This window comes from Pieris brassicae, chromosome 10, assembly GCF_905147105.1.
Source record: "Pieris brassicae chromosome 10, ilPieBrab1.1, whole genome shotgun sequence".
In the NCBI taxonomy this organism is placed as follows: Eukaryota; Metazoa; Arthropoda; class Insecta; order Lepidoptera; family Pieridae; genus Pieris; species Pieris brassicae.
This window is the reverse complement of record NC_059674.1, coordinates 1,140,623-1,168,019: the sequence shown is the minus strand read 5'-3', so window position 1 is coordinate 1,168,019 and position 27,397 is coordinate 1,140,623. Positions and strand designations below refer to the sequence as shown.

The 27,397-nt window shown below is 34.1% G+C and overlaps 1 protein-coding gene across 3 annotated transcripts in view; it reads right to left on the bottom strand.

Annotated features, from left to right (window-relative positions):
* Nucleotides 1-27,397, bottom strand: part of LOC123715200 — a 60,104-nt gene that overhangs the window by 18,305 nt on the left and 14,402 nt on the right. For 2 of the 3 annotated variants that reach the window (XM_045670113.1, XM_045670115.1), the window contains exons 2-9: nucleotides 21,354-21,567; nucleotides 10,856-10,964; nucleotides 7,737-7,761; nucleotides 5,907-6,059; nucleotides 4,738-4,882; nucleotides 2,387-2,613; nucleotides 1,044-1,530; nucleotides 60-233 (exon numbers count right to left, since the gene is read on the bottom strand). In XM_045670113.1, coding sequence (XP_045526069.1) covers nucleotides 60-233; nucleotides 1,044-1,530; nucleotides 2,387-2,613; nucleotides 4,738-4,882; nucleotides 5,907-6,059; nucleotides 7,737-7,761; nucleotides 10,856-10,964; nucleotides 21,354-21,563 — 1,530 coding nt within the window. In that variant the 5' untranslated portion in view covers nucleotides 21,564-21,567. The remainder of the gene's footprint in view (nucleotides 1-59; nucleotides 234-1,043; nucleotides 1,531-2,386; nucleotides 2,614-4,737; nucleotides 4,883-5,906; nucleotides 6,060-7,736; nucleotides 7,762-10,855; nucleotides 10,965-21,353; nucleotides 21,568-27,397) is intronic. The other variant, XM_045670114.1, reaches the window with a different exon arrangement.

Below are 27,397 nucleotides of genomic sequence, written 5' to 3'. Positions count from 1 at the left end.
ACTAAGACTTACCAGCTCAATTTATACTGTATCACTGTGTTAAGGAATGGTTTACTTACCGAATTTTCACCATCTTTTTCACATTCATCCTCTTGGTTGGCAAACATTTTCCTATGAACCTTCTTAAATTCGTCCATTAGAGCACTGTGGTGTTTCTTCTTGTCGTCATCGATCTTTGGAATATTCACTTTCTTCGGGACGCTTGGTGGTTCTTTCTCCACCACCGGTTTCTTCTAGAAATTACATTTTAAATAAAATAAATTACACGACTCTACAAAAAAAATTTCGTTCTTTGTCCTAAAGTTTATACTATTATTTTCCAGTTAGTTATGCACAAAAACGAAAAGAAAATACCTTTTTTCGGTGTAAAGTTTGCTTTTGTGATAGTTATAATAAACAATGAACAACGCTATCAAGGCCAATACAATGAAAACATGATGGGCGAATATATTTGGGGTTTATTGAGAGAAAGTAGCTATGAACATAAAAGAAAAAGTAAAAGTGTGCACTTTTAAGTTATTTTCCACTTTTCGGTAAGCTAAATGATAGTAAAACTTAATAAAAATAATAAACATTTTTATTTCAATAGTTTTATTTTCAATCAAAAATTAAAATCCGACATTTTTAAAAATTTCGTTCAATCAGTCTTCTAAGCACAAAAGCAAAGTTTTTCATGCCATATATTTTTTTTCCGTCTTATTACGACCTAAACTACCGAAATTTAATGCTTTGCAATCAAAGTCAAATTTCATGTGGACCCGTGTTATATATTACGTCAAAGGTTATTTATTACACAGCTAATCAAACTCAATAATTCGTGCAAAGCTGGATGGGCTTTGTATTGTTAAGTGCTCTCGTTCTAACTTTTTTTTACATTAAACCTTTTACTAAGGATTACATAATAACAAATCCTCAGCTCGATGAACCCTAATTCCATTTTAAAATTCTTGTAGATAATGTCTTACGATACGTCTTTTAAAGCTTTACAATCGTGGTCAGGGACTGTCGTTCAATGTAGGTAATAAAAACCATAAATAGCTCACCAATTTCCTCCTCTGTATCTCCTCAACAATGGCACTGGACAATGTGGCTGAACTGGATATGCTGGTGGTGTCCGATATCATGTCGATTTTAGGCGGCACCGGGTGATTACAATGAGATTTGGCACTTGGAGCTTGGACATTATGAACTTCCACTACTATTGTCTTTTTATCATTGTCTCTGTTCGGTTGATATGCGGCTTTATTTGAGGAGTTATCGTAACTACAATGTAGAACTGTTGTTCCTCCATTTTCAGTCAAATTTATTATTGTCCTATTTAATTGTGTACCTTTAGTTGGTTCATAATCTGTTTTTATTTTGTTTATTTTATTAGTTTTATTTTCATATGTATGAGGGTTATTTGGTATGCTCGGGCAGTCGTAGTCAGGTTCTATATCCGATGGTGCATCGAAATTGTGGATGTCATCGTTTTTCCAATCGAATTCCAGGCTATCCCACGTCCTCCTTTTTATTCTGTTAGATGTAAGTCTGAAAGTATTATACCCCTTATAGCCAAGCGTGCAAACGCAACCCTGATGTCGTGTGTTCGAAGCCAGGCTGTGCACTATGTGTGTGCGGAATTTACATTGTGACAAAACCTGTTTAAATATTAATTAAACAGAAGTAGAAATTTTAATGAATATTTACAAAAATATCAATAAATTAATAAATAAAGCAGTTACGCTACAATCTTTTTAGGTCTCCGCCTCAGGTTTCTGTATCAGTTTCATGATCATTTGTCAATCTAATAGACAAGTAGGTGAGCTTTCTGTGCCTAACATACGCCAACATCTTTTGAGTCTTAGGCAATCCGGTTTCCTCACGAGTTTTTCCTTCACCGTTCGAGCGAATGTTAAATGCTCATTTATTGTTAACATGTATCTTAATTTTTACAGAGTTATTTATAGACAGGCTCTGATGTGAATCTATTTCATACATACATCATTTCAGGGCTGATCACCCTACTGTACCAATCGAACGAAATCATTTTTAGAGGCAGCCAGTTTGTGGATACGGCCTATGGGAAGCCTAAAAGGGGCAGTCATCGCCCGTATACAGCCATTTAACGTTACCACCCTTTGAGGAAGGAATATGTTCTTCCTTTAAACAGATTATCTTCAGAACATACTTAAGAAAAACACTTTTTGTATTATTATTAAAAAATTATAATTATTTACATAATACCGTGACCACGCACGCTGAAAAGCACGCGAAACGTCGGTTTTTTTTTAGAATCATGGATACATAGCTTTAATCCGTTCAAAAAGTGTTTTTCTTAATGTGTAAAAGCTATTTTCACAAAAGACAATAGTACAGAATATAATAATTATGTAAAGAAACAAACCTGTCCGCTCTCTCAGCTGCCTCTTCTGCGACACTGGCAAGCCGTCTTCTCAAAACCGCTGGAGCTGCTAAAGGCACAACTGGAGGTGCCGACGCCGGACTCCTTTCACCAGCAGCTGAAGACGCGGAACTGTTGTAACCAGAGCTCTCTGGTGACACAAGTTCCCGTCCTACACCTTCACGAACGACCAATTCCAATCGTCCGCTCACTTTCATAGCAGATACAGCCTGTGAACACGGGTTTTAACCAAAGTTGTCATCCGTCTCAATTCATGATAGCGTTAATACAGTTTGATAGAAAGGGACAAAAAATTATTCAGTTGAAACAGTACCAAGAATTTTTTAGTTTGATTTAATAAGGGGGCAAACAACTGGTCCCCCAGGTACAAAAAACGAAAAATATGAAGAGAATTTAGTGCAATTTACATTAAAGATTATACGGACAGGAATGGCGAGATTTGGAGGAGGCATTTGCCAAAAAGGACATACAATATTAAAAAATAATGTGATAGAAATATAATTGTGTTTAAGTTATTTGTATCCCAAATAAAAGGTATTTATTATTTATTAAATATTATTAGGGTGCCAAACTTTAACGAAGATTATACGAGCTACATTCAGGTCTAATATATTTTTTATTATCTCTCATAGTATTATTTAAAAATATGATTGGCGTGAATTTCATTTTTTGGATTTTCATTCTTATTCTTAAATGGCAAATTCAAACAAAATAACCAGCGTTTTTTTTTTATAACTTCAATTATCACAAACCAATAATTATTTAGTTTAGCGGTTCGATTTGAAATTTCTATTTTTATAAAGAGTTACTTTAATCAAATTAGTTTAATTCCCAAATGCAGAACACAATTTCAATTTATTATTACCACTTTAAGCTAAACTCTTGGTTGAGAATCTTATGCAACTAATGCAACTTAACAAAATCAGCAATTATTTTAGTGTTCGTCACCTCCGTTTAAGACAATTAGACATAAAAACATTAAAAAATAAAATGTGTATAATAATGACCAATTACTTAATTTTTCTGTACAAATGACTCCGTATTTTCTTTTTTTGTTATGTTTGTTATTATCAGGATAAAATTAAGAAAATTGCGTGGAAAATAGAAAGTTTAAGAGTACTAAACTACCATATTGTTACGAAGATGGGTCGACTGCAATGTTTCTAGATTTTTCCACTACTTAGAGAACTTTTAAGCAGGTTGTAATATGATTTCTGACCGTTTCAGGAGAGGGTCAATCACATATTAGAAAATTGTAATTTCCATAATGTTACCCTAGTTTTCAGGAAGCTGAAACCTTTTTTCAGTCAGTTTCAGAACATGTGTAGTCGATTGGTGCAGTTTTCAGGAGACCCGTTTTCAGGCCTAGGTATACCCTTTTGATGAAGGAATATTCTAGACCGAACTTTCTAGGTGTGAGACAAGGACGAAATGATACGAGAGAGAGAAAGAGAAGATCAGAACTTTCTCGAAACTAGACTGAGCACTCTAGAACGCCGTACGACAAGGACGGAGCAACGTGCGAAAGAGACAAAGAGAATTCTAGAATTGTGCAATCGCTACTCAGTAGCAAGCCCGCCTAGAAAGTTCTCGAATATTGTTAGGAATTATTCCCAGGGATATATAAGCGAGCCGAAACGCGACTAGTCACCTTTAGTTTTGAATGCGATAACAGGAGAGAAACAACGAAGCGATAAAGTGCGATTAAAGTGAATATAAGTGATAAAGTACTGTGTGAAGTGTGCATAAGTGAAGTATTTAGTGACTGTGTTTTTGTGTGTTATAAGTGCATTTCTGCAATTAATTCGTGCCCATAAATTCCTCATTGATTTTTCAAGAAATAAACCCTTGAATAAATCTACGGCATTTTCTATCCGATCCCATAGCTCGTAACAATATTAAGTAATCCTGACTTTTGTTACGATAGCAAATTTTTTAAGTATAAGGTCGAAGATGTTTTGATTTCATGGATTCCTTTCATTCAGAACAATATGCCATTCGACATTTAGCGGTCACAATTTCCAGCATTTGCAATTAAAGATCAATAAAAAGTGTAGATCCTGTGGCAGGTTACTTTAAACGCTGGCAGTACTTCCACGCTGTATTGCAATACTTATTCGTTGAGCGAGGAAAGCACCAGCTCTATTGTCTCTGGTACTATCTACCAGGTGCCAACTTAAATCTTTAATTAGGTTAAGAAAATTATATTTTTTAAGATAACCCTATGTTAATTATTATCGCCGCTCATGATTTGGCCTGCAATACATTTCCGAAGTCGAATGGGTTGGAAAACGCCACTGCAGAATTCAGAATCATACTTTTCTTTTATATACCTCATTAAATGATATATTGGAGAAATCCAAGCCATTGCAGGACAATACTTGATCTCCGGGCCTCAAACCAGCTTCCTTCGCGATCCCACCATCGCGAACAAACTGGACATATATCCCCGGCTTCCATTCGGGTCCTTTGCAAATCCTGAATTCAACAACAAATATTAATAAATTAATCAAACTGTATGAGTAAAGAGTGGCTGTACCAATGGATTGTGTACGCAAGTGCGTACACGTACGACGTACGATTCATGACATAGCGTGTCCTACCTACTACAAAAGTCGAATTGTGTTGAGGCACAGAATATTCTTCTAATTGCTTGTCTATAAATAATTATAATATAATGTGTTTCAGGTATTGGCAATCAGACAAATCACGCATTCTTTCAGTGCCTACATTATCCCCCTTTCGTCTTTATCTAACGAATTGCTTTGCCCTAGCGACTTCAATTTTGTCTCATCCCTGAGGTCCAAAGCCGAACCTGCTGTGCACCAATAGAGTTTTATTTTTTGTGCGCATGATCAACATAACACTTATGATCATTTTTCAATCTAATAGGCAAGTAGGTGTTCAGCTTCCTGTGCGACGCCGTCGACTTTTTGGGTCTAAGGCAAACCGGTTTCCTCACGATGTTTTCCAGCACTGTTCGAGCGAATATTAAATGCGCACATAGAAAGAAAGTCCGTTGGTGCACAGCCGGGATCGAACCTGCGAGCTCAGGGATGAGAGTCACACGATGAAGCCAGTAAACCAACAATGCTCTTAATAACATAACATGTATTACTAACGAAACACACAAAATAATAAAAAAAGTGTAAAAGTGTGTTTGTGTGTTGTGTTAGTGGCCCTGGCTCAGCATTATGCTGAAGAGCAGACGTGTTCCACAGCGCTTGTCATGCCAGAGACCACAACAGTTAGTTTGCTTATAGCGCTTCAGGCAATAATGGAAAAAGAATGTAATATTTTTTTTTAAATAAATAAATAATAATTATAGCAAAAATTAATAGTGTCAATAAAGAAGTGTTGAAGATTTGTATGTAAAATTATATAATAAATTTTAATAAATAAAATTAATTGTTAAAAAATAGATTAATAATAGATATTATTACTATCTTTATAAAGCAAAATATTGCCAGGTCATCTATTAACTATAAATATTGAAACTCACCCACAACCCAATTTAGCTCTCGGAGGCACTAGAATTGAGAGTCGCAAATCGGTTATATGATCTGTGTGGCAAAGAGTAGGCGACGAAGACACCTCCGAAGCGAGTGACGCTCGCTCTGATACAAACTGCCAGGATAACGCCTCGTAGTCTTTTCTGAAATAGAACTAATTAAATTAAAGTACATTCAATATGAATAAAATTACTTTGTTTCAAGTTAAATATTAATTAGCAATAACCCTAAATGGATATTGGCCTCAGATCAAGGAGATCATATACGAGGAGGTGATAAGTCTTTTCTCTGACACGCGTCGTCGTTATCAATCTATCAATAAAGGTAGCATATAACATTTATAAACATCAAATATAATATACATGTAAGAAAATTATGTAATAAACACATATGAATTTAAAAGTACATTTTATTTTAGGTCTATCAACGCTTTATCCAATTAATTGAAGTTGTACTAGATTCAAATCTTGTTATCAGATTTATTTGTATACGTTTTCTTTATAAATCAAACAACTAAGTACTTGATATATGTTAAGGTATACGGAAAAGAATAATTTTGGTAACTAACGAGTATTAACATAGCCACTGAAATACTAACAAATTATGTATGCACAGAAATATTATAATTACAAATAACACGACAGCGCGATTCGCTTCATTGTGATTGGTCAAGCATTGTCCAATCACAGACACACGCTACGACAGTCATTGCGTTTTACCAATCATAATTCAACGAAACAAACCATCGTTTTCGTTTATAGTATAAGTGATTCATTATTTATTTATTTACACTTCATTACATTTATATAAAAACATAATAGATAATCTAACTATTATGTTTACTAACTGTCTTTCCAACTACTAATTGACTTATCTTAAATTATCGTGATTTATGTGTCTTTTTACTTTCTATTTTTAATGTATCATCTTTTTATTTTACTTTTTTTCCTATTTAGTTTATTATTTGTCTTAATAAATATGTATAACATGTATTTTTGCACTACTTGCCTATCTTATGTAATTCAATACATTATTATTTATTTTTTTCTTTACTCACAGTGGTTGCCTGGAAGAGATCGCTTGTTAGCGATAATGCCGCCCGTTTCATCGCTTATACTTATTTATTTATTAACACTTCGTCACTACACTACAGAAAATAAATCTTCTAGGCAACCGTAATAATGAAAAAACTAAAAAAAAAATATGGTGGGTACTTTACCCTTCTTGTACATAACAAAAATTTATAAAATATAAATTCACCAACCTTAATCTAATATAAAAAAGAGATAAACTAAAAATTAAAAAGTAATCTCACGAATTTATGAATTGCGATGCAATAGATAAGAATTACAAAAGTCATAATTGAGCAGGATATGATTAAGAAAATGTTTATGTATGGAGCTACCCGCAGCTGAGTTTCATTATCGGACGTCAAGGCAAAATACAAAATACCATCCGTATCACCTCGACATCCGTTGTTCCACAACTGAGCGTTTTCTAAGGCGGTTTTTGCCGCGCACCACCACTATGTGGAACCAGCTGCCCATTGAAGTATTTTCGAACCAATTCGACTTCAAGAAAAGACCATACCAATTCTTGAAAGCCCGGAACACACTTGCGAGCCTTCTGGCAATGTGATTGTCCATGGGCGGCGGTATCGCTTCACATCAGGTGAGACTCTTGCCCGTTACATAAAAAAAGCCAATCGTATGGAATCGGACAGCGTCATTGTAATTCAACTTAATGGCGAATGATGATTGTTAGATCCTAAACGAATTGCCTGAGAAGAATGAGATTTACTAAAAATAAAATATACTCACTCTTTAATCGGCAACATTCCAACATCTGAAACATAAAATTAATAATTACTATTTTATAATTAGCCGTGGTAAAAAGCTCGAAAGTCTGTTGGAATCGAAATAATAATATCGCTCATTGAAAAGGTGAAAGCTACGAATATTTAATTTCAATGACTACTTATCATATGGCAGTCAAATTTCTAAACAATAATTGTGTTGGTGGTGGTGGGATATTGTATCACATATTTGACGCAGAATACGAAAGGTTTCTGTCCGAAATGTTATGTTACATCTGTTAAAAAGAGGAAAAATTTGTGTTTTTGTATGTATGTTATTCAAAAATTCTTTCACTATTAGATAGCTGCATCTTATTGACTGGTTTAGTTTATATTACATTAAAAAAGTAGGGAGTCCTAGTAAAAATACAGTAATATAACCCAAGGTGAGAAAAAATATCCATAAAAAACTGTCATCAAACCAATCTTCAAAACATGAAATTATTTTGCTTCCACAAAACAAAACTACGTCAAATGTTGTGTATAGGGAAGTTCTAAGACACTGAAATAAATCTCTTTTCTAATATTATAGAAGAAACTTTTTGAAATTGTTCTTATTTTTAACAATTTATAAACAAGCTACAAATTCCTGGAGTGATTAAAAAGATTATGAATGTAAGTGTGTTGTATCTGTGAATATAATTGAAACTAAAAATATAAAAGTTATATGATATAATATTGTCTTTGGTTAACATAGCTTTTACACATTGAAAGAAAACAATTTTTTTAACCGGTCGTAGACACCAACTCCGGGGAAATAAATCCAGATAACACAACTTTCTCTGCACCTGTGATACTTTTGACATTCAACAGCTTTTGTCTTCAGTCACCGTGAACACACGCTGAAAAGGCTCAATTTCAAATTATGTAAATAAGTATAAGTTTATAATAATACAAATAGCTTTAATCCGGTTTAAAAAATTGTTTCCTTTCAGTTATATGATAACAAAAATATATCTATAGACTGACTTTCCACTACCACGAAATAGGAATCTACGCGAGGTTAACCAATGTAATTTCCAATCATTACAAGGGAAGAATACAGCTTAGATGTGTGCTATACAATTTCTTGCTATCCTTATAGCCTAGCTTCCTTCAGTACCGTTGATCGGAAACCCTTCACAGGCCTCTGCCAGCTCTCCAAATATGGCTGTCCATGGCGTTCTTTCTCTATTTGCTTCCTGCAAACTCTTATATGTCTTCTCTGAAGTATTTCCGATCCAATTCGACTTAGGGTGCTTCAAGAAAAGAGCGTTTTGAGGCGTCCTCTTCGTCTTCCTCGTGGTTCTTTCCACTTCTGGCTTCATATATGGTCACCAAGTTATTACTTATAGAAGTGTAAAAATGTTTTTTTTGTGTCTACACGTTGAGACCACGGTAAGCGTATCTATATTTTGTGCATTAAAATAACATACAATTAAATGTATTACAACATAACAAAACGGACAAGATTCACCTCGGAAGCAGCCAGGAAAAAGAGGTTCCAGTTCAAACAATTTGTATGACTCAATACTTGGCGTGAGTGGCGGAGTGTTTATTGCCGGTACTTCTCTTCCGTTCTACGCCCTTGACTTGGGAACTGGTAGTAAATGTAAATTTACGATTGATTTAACTTCTTTTTGACGTTCATAAGTGTACATGTTTACCTATATGAATAAAGATATTTTGAGTTTGAGTTTGATGATCTGCAAACTGGGGACTGTGTAACTAACTGTTCCCGAAATGAAAGTAAATAGAGATACTCCGTGTTCTAGGCATTTCTAGAACACAGTAGACCAAATATAATTGTATATTTAAATTGTATAAATAAAAAAAACAATGGCGCAACAACCTTTTTAGGTCTGGGCCTCAGAATTCTGTATCTATTTCATGGTCATTTGTTAATCTAATAGGCAAGTAGGTGATTAGCCGGTCTAAGCCGGTTTCCTCGCGATGTTTTCGTTCACAGTTCGAGCAAATGCGCACATGCGCAGAAAGAATGGTTGGTGCACAACCGGGTATCTAACCAAGACCTCAGGGATGAGAATCCAACCAATCCAAAATGAGAGGCCAACACTGCTCTGCAGCACTATATTGGTGTTTAACATTTGCGATATTTTTATTAAAATTATTGTATGGTATGTTATAATAAATGTTTAAGACTGTATGATGAGGCGTATAAAATCACCGATACATTTCATAACACGAATGATGAACGAGCCAGTTGACAGATAACGGCACGCAAAGATTATATAACTAGCTGTGCTCTGTGGTTCCCTGCATTAATACGGACGTAGCAAGAAGTTTTAACGCCTAAAACTTTTCTCTATAAATATACTTTTAAATGCATTTTTCATTTGTTAGACATATAGCTTTTAAAATATTGATGTCTTTTATATAACTGTAGTACATCACTTTGCTCTATTGTCAACAGTTTTACACCTACACAACCACACAAATTATAGTCAGAGCCTTACACCTCTATGTACCTGATACCTTCAGACCATAACACACCGCCACATAGGTATATAAAAGGCTGTTCACAATGGGCCCATATCTACTGTTGTGATATGACATCTATCGATAACGAGGTGATCGCAGCTGCGGCAAAAAATGCTTAAACATATTATAAATAACTCCGCTATCATTTATTGTGTGTATATGTGTTATTTTTCTTTTATATTAAATATATTGTAATGATCAATACATATAATTGTAAGCAATCCATTATACACACATATATATGAATATTTGTTTTTGTATTAATTGTTAAGTGTGTTTTATGTTTAGGTTTGAATGTGTATTCCGTTCCGTGGCATTTGTATATAACGTAATTGTTTAGATATTGTATAATAAATAAATATTTATTTAAGTAACACAATTCTGTCCTAACAGATAACCCTACGACAATAATGAATCCAATAAAACATTCAGACACAAAACAGAAATATGAAATTAATTAGGAAATCGAAATTCAATCATAATAAATAATCGAACTTATTGTTCACTCAACGTACTAAAGTTCCGTTAACCTATGCAATGTTATATAAAGATTACTTTTAGCCACGCCTTTCATAACTCCACGACATAGTAACAGACACTTACGTCTAACTTTGATCTTGAGCCTTGATTGAGACGTGATGTAATGGACCAGCTCGGCGTGCACTGCGTCGTCCACGCGATAACCATTAACGCTCACCATCTGATCACCGACCTGAAATTACATAAAACTAATTTGAAAAGCTAAAAATTGTGCTTTTACTTGTTATTAATAACATGCGCTAAATGAGGAGGCAAAGAAGGCTCGTCCGTTAAGTGCGTGCCTGTCTTTTAAGAATTGGTACGCTCTTTTCTTGAAGGAGCCTAAGTCGTATTACGGTTCGGTTCGGAATTACTTCAGTGGGCAGCTGATTCCACATAGTGGTGGTGCGCGGCAGAAACTACCTTAAGAAACGCTCAGAACCCATTATCTTGACTGTATGTCTACTCTATTTTTAAATAGGAACATAGGTCCTTGTTAAAGTAAGAACAACTTTTAACATTATTCGTTGATCTTTGATTTTTTTAAAGGAACTCTCACCCCTCACAGTCATTTCTTAACCAGATCTATCCTGCTTGTTAGCGATAAGGCTGCCCGTTGCATCCCTTATAATTTTTATGTATTATCTATTTGTTTTTGTATATATGTAACGAAGTGTGAATACATACACAGTATCCTATCAGGCAGATCTGTGGCCGAGAAGCTAGGTAGCAGGGGATTGTCAAATATCTTTCCTAATATTAATATTTATTTATTTGAACTAGATCTGGTGGGCCTGGCATCATTATACACATGATGTTTATGGATAATATCAGTTTTTTTTTATAATAATATACGTGTTCTAAATTCAAAATAACTATTTTTTTTTAAGTAAAGTTTTTATGTAACAGTATTTATGGCCAGAGTAGTTATATTACGTCCACAAAAAGCCTAGACGTTTGTTAAGGAATATGCATTTCACTTATGGTTTCAGACAAGGTCGCGAGGAGAAAAATGTATGGGCCTGTTACACAGAAATCACTTAAGGTACAATACACTTTGTTAGTTACAGAAACATATATGAACAATGAACTGCCTTGAGTAATATTCGGTAATTGAAAGTAATAAAACGCATACCGTGCCCATCAAAGCATCTCAATGAGTGACGTCACATGCCAATGACGAAAGCACTTTCTTTACCTTGGAGAAGCCGGACGGATCATTCATGGCCCAGATATCGGACAACTTTCGTTCTGACTTTCGTACCGCCATTTTTAGGGTTCTTTTTACATGTGTTGTAGTATTTCCTGTTTGTAGAAGAATTTCTCCAATACTAGAATGCAGGGAAATTGTGAACACTGAGGAAATTAATACCTTGTAGTATAATTAAATATTTACTTCACTTTACACTAGCTATCAAAGATTAAGATCATTTACAGTTACACAAAATTTAAAAAAAGAATTTAAATATTTTAATTGCTGTAAACAAAACCATAGAGTTTGTCAAAGGTCTAGTCGATTTTATGGCTGTCAAATTTATTTACACAGCGCTGCTCTGTGAGTAAAATATTAATAAAAAAAATTGCGTAACAATGTCAATGCATAGGTTTGCACTAATTAAAAATATTGTACCTGTTTCTAGCGTCTGGCATTTCATTTATTTATCAGTGCGTAAAGGGTTTATTTTTAGAAGATTTTGTTAAGACTATGTTTATTTATTTTAATTATACGTTGATGTTTTTATTTTAAAATGAGGACAATCCAGAACTTATATAGTTATGAAAAGCATGTGTATAAATAACATGAGAACTTAAAGCGTCAGGCCAGATCCATACAACTCCTTCACAATAGTAGCACATGATATCGCAGTACACAACTCACGATGAGACCCTTGTATTGGAAGTCGCATGGGCCTGACAAGCATCCGCAAATTAACACTGTAAATAGATAATTCTATAGGCTAAAGAAAATAATAATAATAGCGACTCGGCGAAAGGCCTCTCGCTTAAAATGTCGCCCGATACATTTTTCTTCACAGTTCTATTGTAAACCCGACATACTCTGTTGACAGTACGACAACGATGAGCACAACCGTGAGACAGGCGTGTGAAAGGGATATTTGGTGTGATGACATGGCGCGGCGCGTTTCATATTGAATAAGATCATATCATATCATTTTTATATAATAGGTATATAATATAAAAATAGCATGTATTCAAGTACGATATACATTAAGTCCATGTCATTATACATTAGATCTCCTATGGATTGAAGGCCTTCTCCAAATCCTTCCACTTGTCTCTCATCTTGAACACCATTTACCAATCCTTCCCCACTATTCCTTATATTCCATCTACCCGGGTTTCTGCTGAAGGTCCTCTCTTTCTTGTCACTGTCATCACAAACGCAGGCAATGTGTTCCAAATTAACTTTTTTGAGTTACGTCCGTAAGGCTTCGCACTATATAATGTTTTTAAAAACACTTTTTGAACGGATTAAAGCTATATATTATTATTAAAACTTATAGTTATTTACATAAATCTAAATTTTAAATTTTTCCGACGTTTCAGCGTACTTTTCAGCGTGCGTGGTCACAGTGACTAGCTAGTAATGCATAGCTTTAATCCGTTCAAAAAGTGTTTTTCTTAATGTGTAAAAGCTATTTAAACAAAAGACAATATAATTTTTTTTAAATATAGTTATTCCAATATCTCCGACTCTTGTAGTGTGGGACCTTATTTTATATATTTGTACAAAATATTAAGAAATTACCTAATATATATATATATATATACTCGTATATATCTTTATAAATTACTATTCCTATTTTATATTCACAGGCGACTTGGGGCCCGCCGTCTGGCCTCCGCTTCGCTCTTGTTGCAGTGGTTGACACATCTAACTTAAAGCTTCTTCATATTTCGGGTAAATGTAACGAAACGTTTAATACATTTCTATAATCAAAGACACTTAATCTATTATAATTTTAATTAATTTAATATTATACACGCGGTAAATCGTACATGGGTTATGCCTCGGGTTCAATTTTCCGAAAACATTTATAGAAGACGATCGGCGCTAATTGAAGCGCTCGTTAGTACTGTGATGTGAAACATCATTCACAAAAGATCGTCATCAGGTTCAGGAACAGCAGGCTGTTCACTTGTAAAACATGTATGAAACACATACAGAAATCTGTCTCTTTGTAGACAATAAAATCAAATAATAATAATTTTTAAACACACGTATGAAGAATTAGAGCGGCAGACCAGCAAACATTGTATGTTCCTATAAAGCAGGAAACTTGTATAAAATAAAATATAGTTATTATAGTATATGTAGAAACGTTAAAATTACATTATAATAATTAAAATCCGTTGCGTGTGTAGACATTGTAAAACTAAGTGTTTCCTGTCAATCGCAATAATTATATTTATTGCAATTTAACAGTTTTGTTATGTAAATAGAAAATTGCAGAAAAGTTTTAGCAATAAAGCGTTATGAAGCGTGTACATTGCATTACGTCCACAAAATGTTTTTTGTTATGAATTATGTTTAATTGTTGTTTTTATTTTAATGTTACATGTTGTAAACTAAGCTAACATATTTTTAAGGCAACGGGAATAAACATCTGTCGAAGTAGACATGAGGAGAAATTGGCTGTACCAAAAATTAATCTGGAACTGTATAGGAAAACACCTTTCGTATCGCAATAATTTATAATAATTTACAAAAATCATTGAAAGATCTTCCGACTAGAGTTCGACTAATTTTGGAATAAAATATTATTCAGTAAACGAATAATTGCGTGATTATAATATATAATTGATATTATTTGATAACGTGTATATATATATATATATATAATAAATTTATGATTTGCCTAATTTATATGACTCATAATGTAAAATTACTATTGAGGACAATTTTGCATTCCATGTTTGTACCAAATTCATGCAATAAAAAATTTTTTTTTAAATAAATATTTAATTGACAAATTGCCAAAAGGCTCTCAAGTCTTTTAAGTATTGGTATGCTCTTTTGAGGACCCTGAGTCGAATTGGTTTGGAAATACTTCAGTGGGCAGCTGGTTCCACATAGTGGTGGTGCGCAAAAAACGCAAGTTCATATGACTAATATTGTATAATGTAAAACTCCTTTAAAGACAAATATGCGCTATTGTGTGTGGCGAATGTGAACTTACTATTGTTGATACCACCTTTTTGTACCATAATATTCTTGCAATAAATTATTATTATTACTGAAAGGAGTCCATATCCGTTAATATTACTATAAAAAATTATGCCATTAACACCTGTTAAAATAAATTACGTTTGTTCAGGTGCACATGTGTCTCAGTAAGTCTCCTCCTCCTGCCCGTATGCCTCCAGTTACAAATATTAAGAAGGAGACCAAAATTGAAAGAGGATATCCATTCGATACTTATTTATTTTAAGACTAACAAGTTTCTATTACGAACGTTAAAGACGTTAAATAATTTAATGTTAAAATTGTTTCCATAGTTTACTAAGAATTATACAGGAATTTAGAAATAATAAACATTTATTGAAGTGAAACTTCATTATTAGCGTTGGAAAAAAAATACCGTCACATTTTTCGGTTACGCGCCATCTTTTTTTGTCCCTACCACGGTTGATTCGAAGCCATTGATAACAAAAATATATAATAACGATGACAATAATAGTTATAATATCAAGTTATAAATACTATTACAATTAATGAAATTCTGTAATGATCATAGTAGTAATAAGGTAAAATGAAATAGTTGTATTATTTATATTCATGTCTATGATAATAAAAGCCTTTTGTTAAACTTTATCTTATTTAACTTTATCGTACCAATTTCTGTAAGGTTACATATCATTTTTCGAAAAATAAGGTCATAAAGAAGTTTCACTTCTTACGTGTGTACACTAGTACAGGCATACATTTTTTTTTCTTAATACTAATCTTTAATAATAATGAGTCATAATCTTTTGGGTTACGTATGTATGTATGAAGAACAACAACTTTTCTACCATAACAATAAAGTATTATCAAATATCAGATCAGATAATTGTTATCTGTAGTTTATATTACATTACATTACCCACTGGTAACTGTTGCTACCTTTTTAGGACCGAGCCTCAGTTTTCTGTGATTTATGATCATTTGTCAATCTAATAGGCAAGTTGGTGATTAGCCTCTTGTGAGACATGTGTTGACTTTTTAGGTCTCAGGCAAGCCGGTTTCCTCACGATTCTTTCGTTCACCAAGTGAATGTTAAGTGCGCACAGAAGGTCCATTTGTGCAGAGCCGAGGCTCGAACGTACGACCATAGGAATGACAGTCACATGCTGAAGCTAGGTCAACTCCGCTCCTATACTATTTATAAGGTAAGGTAATTATGTAAGTACCAAATTAATATTATTTTCCTATAACAAAAGCTACATCTATGCGCTGATATAAAAAATCCAGGCATGTCATACGGGCCATGCCGTTTGACAATTTATACTCTGTAATTTGGGTGAAAATGAACTTGACGTTGAAGTATAAGATATGAATACTTGTCACGATGCGTCTGCTGCTTCCAAACAGGTTTTATTTAACTTAAAGCGTTGTCAACACCTGATTTATCTTATTTGCCCAGTCTTATACCTTTTTTAGACCAGAGATGGAACAATTTTAAAACGCATGGTAATATTGACAATGGTTCCATGTACCTCGTACGAACACGAACTTTCTACTGTACCCATAGACTGAAAGTACTGTTTTTTATAGGACCCCGACGTAGTAGCCTATCAGGCACCGATCAGAACGAGAAGCTATGCAGCTGGGGACCAAACTTCCCTAAAAAGGGAGTTTATTTGCTTAAAAGGCTTGGACGGTCTCCAGGCCAGCCCAGGCAACAACTACTCCGGATACATCCTCATGATATTAAAGAACGAGTTATATATAGCTATTTATCTTTCTGGCTTATTAACAATTTTAAAAGTACTGTTAGTTATAAGAGATTAAAGAGTATTTTAATTATTGTTGAATGATGTACAAAACATTTAGTATCATATTGATTACATTTAAATAAATACTGACTGTGAATTTGTTTAAGTTGCAAATATCTGGGGTGATGTAAGCACATTTCTATTAATACAAAGAATTCGAAGAAACTCGATCTAGAAAGTCTTCGATAAATGGTTGTGCAAATAATTTACGACCCGTATTTTAATTTACTTGAAATTTCTATGATATTGGCAATTCTGTATGTACATCTTAAAATAATATTTTTCGTGATTCGTTGTGTATAGGCCGTACCGTAACGGAGTGGGAGGACTGTCAGCCTAGTACTATTTGTAATTTAAGTAATTAAACAATAGAAATTTTCGTTCATCAACAAAAAAATTAAAACGAGGAATTAAATGAATCATGGTTTACGAAAAAATAAATGCACGAGTAAAAATTGAATTTGGAATTCCTAAGTATTCGAGGTCAAAGTGGCCAGTACGACAAAACGTCAATTTCATTTTTGCACACCCTAATCTGTGGTAGAACATGCGAAGCTATGATTGTACCACCATTATATTTTAGTGCCATATTCTTGTAAAAAATATTATTATAATTCAGTATTAAAATTTCATTCATAAGTTCGTATTTGAAACATTTGAACATTGAAAGGCAACCAGAGCGATAACTATGCCGCAACAATTGAATTTAGTGGCAATGAAATTCTTGGTTACGTCGACTTGCTCAATTCAAAGTTTTGTCACATTGTATTATAAGTTCTATGTTTTTGTAGGCCGTACGAACAATCATTTCATTATACCATTGTTGGTTACCATTAGTTTTACTATGGGATAATTTAAGATTTTTGGCGCGAATACAATGGTTTGGTGATTATTTTAGGCCCGATCTTCTCGACATTAAAGGTTTTGACGTTTATAGGTGTTTAATCGTAACCTATTTGATATATATATATATACATAGTATTAGTGTAACCGTTCATTAAATGTACGTATTTAATATAAATACATTTATATAAATTAATTAATACTAAGGTACATAACCTTAGAAAACAATAGAAACTGACTGACAGTAATTACAGTACTGACTTATTGCAAAAGAGCTTACCTAATTCATCTAAAATTATTGCTAATTGCTGTCACTGTCAGTGAGATTGTCAAGGAAAAGACATATGACGTAGAACTTTGAAAGATCGTTGCGTGAAACGCAATGACATATGTCGCGTGTCAACGCGTATTGCTGTTGACCAATCACAATATAACGGGGTTGTTAAATACTTCTCTCTGTCTCAAATGCGTTGAAGAAAAGAGACAGTTCTTTAGTGTAACGATGTACAAACTATAACAGAGCCACATACTTTTCGTGGCCGGCGTCTTAACGTCGCCATTTTGGAGCGTACAAATAATTTAATAAAATTCCAACTACAATGTGTTTATTTTTATTCCTTGCATTATAAATTACAATGACACAGTTTAGATCATCGAACGGTTTTGATTGCTAGGTAAGTATCTTAAAATATATTATATTATTAGTACAGGTAACAAAACCTATCATATCAATTGTTCCGAAGTTTATGTCAAAATTTAAGCCTAGAACTGTATTTTCTAGATACATAGTTTTATTAAGACATTTCAATAAATTATTGAGTTAGCCTGCATGACTTCTAATTATTCCCCTTATAATGGTTAATTTTTATTTACTGGCAATACTAATATCCATGAAAGCGACGTTCTAACCATCCAACAAAACTATGTGGCATTAAAAGTGTTGTCGTCAAAGTAATAATGTCTTCCTTTGGTTTTTATTTGAAGGGTAAAGATCTAATGGTGTCTAATGTAGCCTTACAATCAAGTCGATTTAAAATATTGTATCCTTGAATTATAAGTTGGCAAGTGGCAGATATAAATCAAGTGAACTGAATTACGAAACTGAACAAACAATGCAAAAATATTAAACAAACTGATTTGAAACAAAGAAGTTTTGTTATGGAAATATGAACTTGAATTAACAATTAAATATATAGATCTTACAATATTCTTAACCTAGTAATAATAATAATTAAAAATAGATATACAGAAATCTCTACTTTTACTTTATGTGTGTGTTATATATATAGTATAAGAATGTTTTAGAGCTTCTGAAGGCCATGTTAGTGACGCCACATAATTTCCTCAACTCTATCTTCCGCAAGGCTCTGCGCCTGGGTGATGGTAAGACCTATAAGCGTTTAATTGATCGGTCCAGCAAGAAGAGGATCGGCTTCCAGGTCTGGCCAATTTTTCTAAAGTTAATGGATCTCTGCGTGTTAATTGTCAAAAAAATCAGTTCGTAAAGCATCCGCCCTCAATAACAGTTTTCTCAGGCTTTTATTAACATTTAAATACTTCTAAAGATCTCTGTAAAAAAAAAACAGTTTTTCTAGCCGGAAACTTTAAGATCCGGCCTTCAGATTTCTAAATCCGTTTCGTAATAATTCTCTTTTCTCATAGGCAAGTAGGTCATCAGCTTCTGTGCCTGACATACGATGTGACAAGCCGGTTTTCTCGCGATGTTTTCCATCACCTTATGAGCGAACATTAAATCCGCACCGAAAGTCCATTGGTGCACAGACGGGGATCGAATTTACGACCTCAGGTATGAGAGACGCACCCTGAACCCACTAGCTCAACACTGCTCTTAATCATTTTTTAAAATCGTTTAAAATATAAATCTTATCACTTAAACATTTTAAGTTTCATTATAGAAAATAAAGATATAAATTTTAGTTAACATATGCACATATATAAATGTTACTATGAATACAACATACAATTTGTAAACATATTATTAATAATAATTCGATGAACAAACCAGCGTAGTCTTGACGAAAGCTTTAGTTTGTTGAGGTCACCACAGCTTAGATAATATTACACATATTCTGTAACAAGATGGTCACATACATCTGTTAAATTTCTATGTAATCATCCAAAATGTTACCGCGTTACCATGGTTACAGTCATGCCTTAGTTATTTTTATCAAATTAAAAATATTAAGAAACTTGATTGTAAATCCCCGTTGGAAACTAAATTGTTTGTTGCTATAAATTAATGCCAGAGGACTCGAAATTATACTTTCCTCCAGAAAAGCATGTCTCAGCGATCTTCGAATACACTATCGATCCCATTCGATAAAAAAGCTTACCAGTTATTAAAACGCATTTGCGAGCATTCTGGTGTGCGTCTCCAGGGGTGGCGGCGGTATCACTAAGCATTTGGACCCTAATATATTTATTCGACTTTACCACATTATAATAATATCTACAGTATACGCTACCTATCTTTTCTAAAATTTATGACAATTATAAAAAATAATGTTAACGTAAACTAGAAATACTATATACTTAAAATACTTATAACTTTTTGTTTATTGTGCAACAAAAAATTACCAGCAAAACAGCGGTTTAGGTATGAGATAAACAGCTTCGGATAAGTACTATTTATTCTGTAACGATTGCTAAGAATTCGAATACTTATTTATGTTATAGAATAATATACAAATTAAAATCATAATATGTTACATTATTGGCGTTTGTATAAATGTAAACATACCAGTCTTGTTTAGGACCGCGAAAAATGCATATAAAAGTAAGTTTTCAATTAACTTTTTTGATGGTTACCTCAACGTTATCTCGCCATACAAGTTGATTACTCTCGATATATAGAGCAGAACTTACCGAAGTTCAGGTCTGTGCGTCATGCCCAACTAGTCTTTTTATGTCATCTCGAAAAAGGTGCTCGACTAGAAGACATTTATTGACTTTTTCTGTAACATATAAGTCGAGCACATTTCACGAGACAACGTATAAAACACGACCTCTTAGAATCAAACAACTAAACTAGGCTTGTATAACACATAATTTAATTTATGTAACATTGAATGCAGAGGAAACTCATTACATATAAACTTAACATAAAATGTTTTATTTTTCGCACGTTTACTTCCTTCACAAAAGAAGTTATGAAATTTCGTATATTCTTTGATAAAATGAGACAATGGCGTGAATTGAGACATACGAAATCTTGGGAAGCTTAGCCAATGCATTAATGGTGCGCATACAAGACTTCCTGTTATAATTGGCATAATTACTTCTTGAGGAAGCCAGTATTATGTTATTAGAAACAAAAAAATCTGTGGAGAAATAAAAAAAAACAACTCCTGTTTCTGTTCTGTAGGCAAGACTTGGGTCCAATGCAAGCTGATTTACTTACATCCTTCAGTGTTTACGCAAATGTTAAATGAGAGAAAGAAAGTATTGGTATTGGCGCAGCCGGGGATCGAACCTACGACCTCTGGAATGTGAGTCACAAGTCACACGCTGAAGCCTGTAGGCCAACACAGCTGCCTTATAAATAGTCTTAATAAAGCCCGTTAGCCACATTTCTTAGTGGACTTTTTTTTATAAATTTAAAGTCAGTTTTTATAGTTCGTTGCTGTCATTGTCACTGTCAATCAATACAATCAGAGTCAGGACCGCCCCAACAGTAGTTATGAATAGAATTGTAATTAATATGTTAAATATGCCTTACCTTCAGCCCTTGGAGATGCGCCTCTGAGCTGTGTTCGACTTTTGACACGAAGAAGCCAGTGGCGTATTCCTTTCCTCCACGCAAAGAGAAGCCGAACGCTGGTGCAGCTTTTCGTGGACGCAGCAATCGGATGACCCTGACGCGCCTCTCCGCAGCACCGGAGAGGTCACCACGGGATCCAGAGGTTGGCGTCGTTGACGTGGCATACATTGCTCTGGAATGGTGGACAAATGATATCAATTCAGAGGTAACAAGCCTTTAGTATTGGTGCAGTTGATTTACTATGTGGGTTTGATGCAGCTGAGTTTCATCGGTTTCGTCAGAATACGTACCGCCCGTATCGCCTCGACGTCCGTCGTTCCATAACTGAGGTTTTTGAGGGATTTTTTGCACACAAACACTGTGTGGAACCAGTTACCCACTGGATTATTTCTAAACCAATTCGACTTAGGCTCCTTCAAGAAATGAGAGTACCAATTCAATGTGACTCCATGGGCGGCGTCATTACTTAACACCAGGGGGTTTAGTTACAGTAGTGTATGTAGAAAGTAGAAAATTTAATTTGTATGAAAATGACAGTGTTGACAAATTTTCATACAAATGTAGTCTTCGACTGTCTACATACACTACTGTTAAGGCATCTTATCTAAGCCCCCTGGGGGGGGGGAGCCTCCAGCTCGTTGAAATATTTTTTTTTATAGTAAGCGAAAATCAGTTTAATCGTTACTGTGTTGCTGTAAATTGCGTAATTTTGTACAAGTTGTTAGCATAAATTAAAAAAAAATGTTTGAAGTGTTCGTTCGTGTTCCGGTTTAACATTTCATATACAATCTTTCGGACACATTACTAGACCCCACGAAAAAATATTGTATTATAGCGATCAAGAAAAACGTATGCAGAAATATGATGAACGTATGCACAACAATTCCGTCATTAAAATGAGTTCAACGCGTTTACAAATAATCGTTTTATATAGTTCATACTGTATTATAAATTAGTTAAAATTTTCTTTGTATAAGTTAGATTAATACAAATATACTTCAATGAGTTCTTTGGTGGTGTGACTCTCACTTTTAACCACCAAAGCGTTCTTTCTATTTGACCAATTAAACAGGGAAGGGATGGAACCAAAATTCAACTACACGATGACACAGTCTGAACACTGACTTGTCTGTGAAAAATATTATCAAAAAACATTCATCCTGAAGCTGAAGACCACAAATAGTATTTTAAACGTCAAAATAAAAATGAAATTAAATACGAGGCCTTACAAAAATAACAGACGTTGTCAACAGATAATAAGTGTCTTAAAAAAGTTAAAGTGGAAATCGGCAGATTGCCTGCGTTTGTGATGAATGGAAAAACGGTTTTGGGAATGGCCCAGTGGCAAGCAAAAAGTGGACGCCCACCAGAAACCTGGGAAGATGAAATTAAGAGAAAGCCGTCAATGATTGGGAAATAGTAGCTAAGATAAGAGACAAATGGAAGAATATCGAGGCCTTCACTCCGTTGGAGGTCACCTGACTTTAAGTACCGCGTCCAATGCCAGAGGGCTCGATAGTGCGTTGTCGGCCTTTTAAGAATTTGTACGTTCTTTTCACGAAGGACCCTAAGTCAAATTGGTTCATTCAATTCAGTGGGAAGCAGGTTCCACACTTGTAAGTTTTTAAGGCAGAAACTGCCTTAAAAACACTTAGTTACGGAGGTTAAAGTAATAACTTAAACTTAACGTAATACCTCAATGTTCTCGAATATACGATTATGCTATTTTTTATATTTATTATTATCAAAGTAAAAACTCGATATAACAACTCAATTCTATAATGTACTAAACTCGGCTGCGTAATCGGTATTATATCCGGAATTAACCTTAAATCAGAAGCCATGCAAGAGTCCGGCCCGTTACGATTTTTATTAAAGTCTACTGTTTCAATTACTGTATGTATTGGAACTCTACTAGGCGTCTACTAAATCGTTAATTAGTACACTTGAACCCAACTAATTAATAAATACAATATTTATTTTATTACTAAAACAATAACTGATATTTTCTTTGACTGAAATAAAACAATTTCATTATTGTCATTAGTTTGACAGATACCGAACAAAATTTATTTTTCCTTCATTACTGTTATATTTGAGCAAAATTACAGCGTGGCAGTGAACTTTCTTATAACACAATAATATTTTTGTTTAAAAGTATGGTTATAATTTTTTTTCGATAGCGAATTTTTTTAACAGGGCCGACGTTTGGCCATAATCCCACTTGACGTGTGATGATGCGGCCCATTGGACGCCTGTCCAGGAAATGCCTGTGTAACCGCCGTTTGAATGAACCCATATTAAACTGTCTAGAAAAGATGGAGGTAATGAATTCTACTCTTTTGCTTACAAGAAACGATGTATATTAACCATCTTTGTTATGTAAGATTATTTAAAAATAAAGTCTCGTTGTATTTTAAATTGACATAGGCGTAAATGATAAGAACCGAAAACGTTTTGGATATTGACAGTTCGCGCCAAATGCCAAATCTGACATAACATAAAATAGAAATAGGATTCAATATATGAGATGATTATAACTCAATGTATAATTCATCTCGTCTGTTGGAAACCGTTTCATTGCGTTATTTACGAAACACGTTCGCGGAAGGGTGCCCTAATAAGACGTATTGCATAAGGATAAGTACCTAACTTGGTACACAACGGTTCAACGCGTTCCCTATTACTCTTTTTCATTGCCTTGTTTGTCAAGGCTAGCTCTTTTGTTCTGTGTCAAAATTATGAAATAGTCTATGGATATTCAAGTTTTAAATTTATGCAAGTGTCTATGGTGTTGCTGCCAAAACCAAGATCTACAGGTGTTGAATACAATTATATTTTTTTTTATTAACTGGCCTGGACTCGCGGAATAGACATTATTTTAAGAAAGTTGTATCACTAAAGATAAATGAATATTCTCGCGTAACTATGCAAGTATCTGTGTCGTTGCTGTCAAAACCAAGATCTGTGGGTGATACAATTAAGTTTAGTTTTTTTTTAAAATAAAACTCGCGGACTAGATATCAACTAAGAAGTTTGTGCCATTAAACCATTGTTGCGTTTTATTGTAACCTGAATATAATTTTACATTAGGCATAGTTTTAAGTTTAGTACAGTAACATTAGTTTTTTTTACTCTGTGGTATTAAATCTTTTCAAAGCTATTACGGTATTTTCTTTTAATAATCTGTTTCAATAGCTGTAATTGATATTAAAAATCAATAGCAAAGATACAGAGCTCTTAATTTACTGTTTTTACGAATTTACGTGTTTTTTTTAATTATGTAGTATCTATGTTTTACCTTACTTCCTTGACATTACAATAACCTATTGACAGGTTATTCTTTAAAGGTCAAGTGAGCGTCATTGTTCTCATGCTATGGAAATTATATTGATGTCTAAAGATTACTGTTTTTTGTTTTTGTTGTGATTTTTTTGTGTTATATTGCCTTTTTCACTGTTTACAATTTTAATTGAGTTGCCTTGTTCCATTAGTTTTGTCTAAGTAATTGTATTTGTAATTTTTTTTTTCTTACACTGGAAGACATTGCCATCTTTTTATTTAAATTTCAATTTTAATATTTAAATTAACTGCAAGGAAGTGTTAATTAATAAATTTATAATTACTTTTTAATGTTACCAGAATATTTTATATTTGATATTTTTGTTCTTAAAGTATTTTGTATTAAGCATTTTAACAGACTTACACTTACTTATAACATAAGAATGAAAGGGCGAAATATTTTTTTATGGAATCACTGTATTTGTATAAGACCCTATGTTTAAAGTTAAATTTATTTAAAACATCAATGTCAATATCATGTCAATATATATAAAATATGGCATAGACAAAGCACGAATAAAAAAGTTTGAGGTCGCGAACATGTAGGGAGGAGAGAGGGCCAGAGTGCAGCTCCTCTGTGGATCAATGACCTGCGTCTGCGCAAGCCAACAGCTCGTTTCTGCGCTAATGTTTCTTGCATTGACACATTGTGAGGTATTTATAGTTTATCTTCGCTTGCCTTTAACTAGAATTTTAACCATAATTTAAATTAGTTCGTGAACATTGAATCTATGAACAAGTAATACTGGTGTGTAAAATATTGTTTTAATATATAATATAAAGCAAATCAGTGGCCCTACAATCTTTTTAGGTCTAGGCCTCAGAATCCTGTATCTGTTGTATGATTATTTGTCAATCTAATAGGCAAGTTGATCAGCCTCCTGTGCTGTCACGATTCTTGGGTCAAAGGCAAGCCTGCACCGTTCGAGCAAACGTTAAATGTGCACATAGAAAGTTTATTGGTGCACAGCCGTAAATTTAAATTACCTTAAACGAGAAAAGTTAAACGTGAATCATTCGTACATAACGCGTTACATTCATACAAGTGAATTCTTCTACAACGCGGTTCTTGTAACGTGGAACCGTGTTAAGGGTTTACTGCATATCATAAAAAGGTGCTAAATTTCAAATATAGATTTTATAAAGAAATATTTTTGCATTAAAATTTGTCTTGACGAAACGAGATTTGTTTGATAAATTGATAATACAACCTTGTCATTTCTAAGATAATACACACTTTATCATTTAGGAAGAAAATGTAAAGATATATATATATCAGAAATAAGATTTTAAATTGTATTAACAAGCTTAATAATAAGAATAATATTTTTTGTAGGAGGTTCAGATGTTAAGTGATACCGCCACCTATGGACACTTAATGCCAGAGCTCTGCTGCTCTGCTGCTCTCTTAATGCTGGATGCTCTTATCTCGAAGAACCTTATGTCGAATTGTTTCGGAAATACTTCAGGGGACATCTGGTGGGTGGAATTTCGTATTTTGCCTCGACCTCCGATGATGAAACTCAAAAGCTATGAGAAATACTTTCAGATACTTTAAATACATTTATATTTCTATCATCTCGTTCTGTTTTAAATATCTGTGTGCCCTTCCAAAGGCCTCGTCCAAATCCCCGCATTTCTGTCTGCACTGTGCCACTCTCTGCCATGTACCACCGGCCATGTATATTAAGGATAATATGGTCTATCCATCTTCTCAATTGACGTCCTCTTTTTCGTTTATTGTACCTTAGGCACCAGTTTAGTACTTTCTCCTTCCACTTTTGTTCCTCTTGCCATGTGTCACGCCTATCCACTTAAGTTTATCTATTTTCATTATATCATGGCTCAGCCAGTGTTGGCCTAGTGGATTCAACATCCTTGGGTAGAATGCCTGGCGATCCCCGAGGGCCCATCTTAAGGGCATGTGAAGGGCTGAGATGTTTTTAGTGGGTGGGGTCTCGCTACCCCTCTGAATAGTAGAGGGATTTGAGTGTAGACCCAGCCCCACAGTCCCCGCGTCAAGCTCGAGATCCTTGGCGCGGGCCTGCGCAAGCGCATTTTCACCTCATACAAAAAAAAAGGCTTCAACATAGTAATCTCACTCCTGAGCTCGTAGGTTCGATGGCCGGCTGTGCACCAATGGACTATCTTTCTATGTGCGTAACATTCGCTGGAACGGTGGAGGAAAACATCGTGAGGAAACCGGCTTGCCTTAGACCCAAAAAGTCGACGGCTTGCGTCAGGCACAGACAGCTCACCTGCTAGCCTATTAGATTAACAAATGATCATAAAAGAGATACAGAAAACTGAGGCCCAGACCTAAAAAGGTTGTAGGTGACCAGTCTTCTGTGCCGGTTTCTTGACAGTGTTTTCCATCGAGCGAATGTTAAATTCGTAAATAAATGTAAAATTCATGATACAGCCAGAGTTAAAATTCAGGGATGACAGTCCCACACTGACCTCACTATACCAACGGTACTAAAAATAATAAAAAATAAATTAATTAATTTTGTTATAAGTTTTGTACTTTAAAATTCGCCCCTTTTTGATTTTGGTATGGTCAAATGCATGGTTGGTATGGTACATCAGAAACTCCGGTACGTTTCGTCATACTGATATATGCCCACCACCCAACACCATATTATGCGTTTACTTAAAGA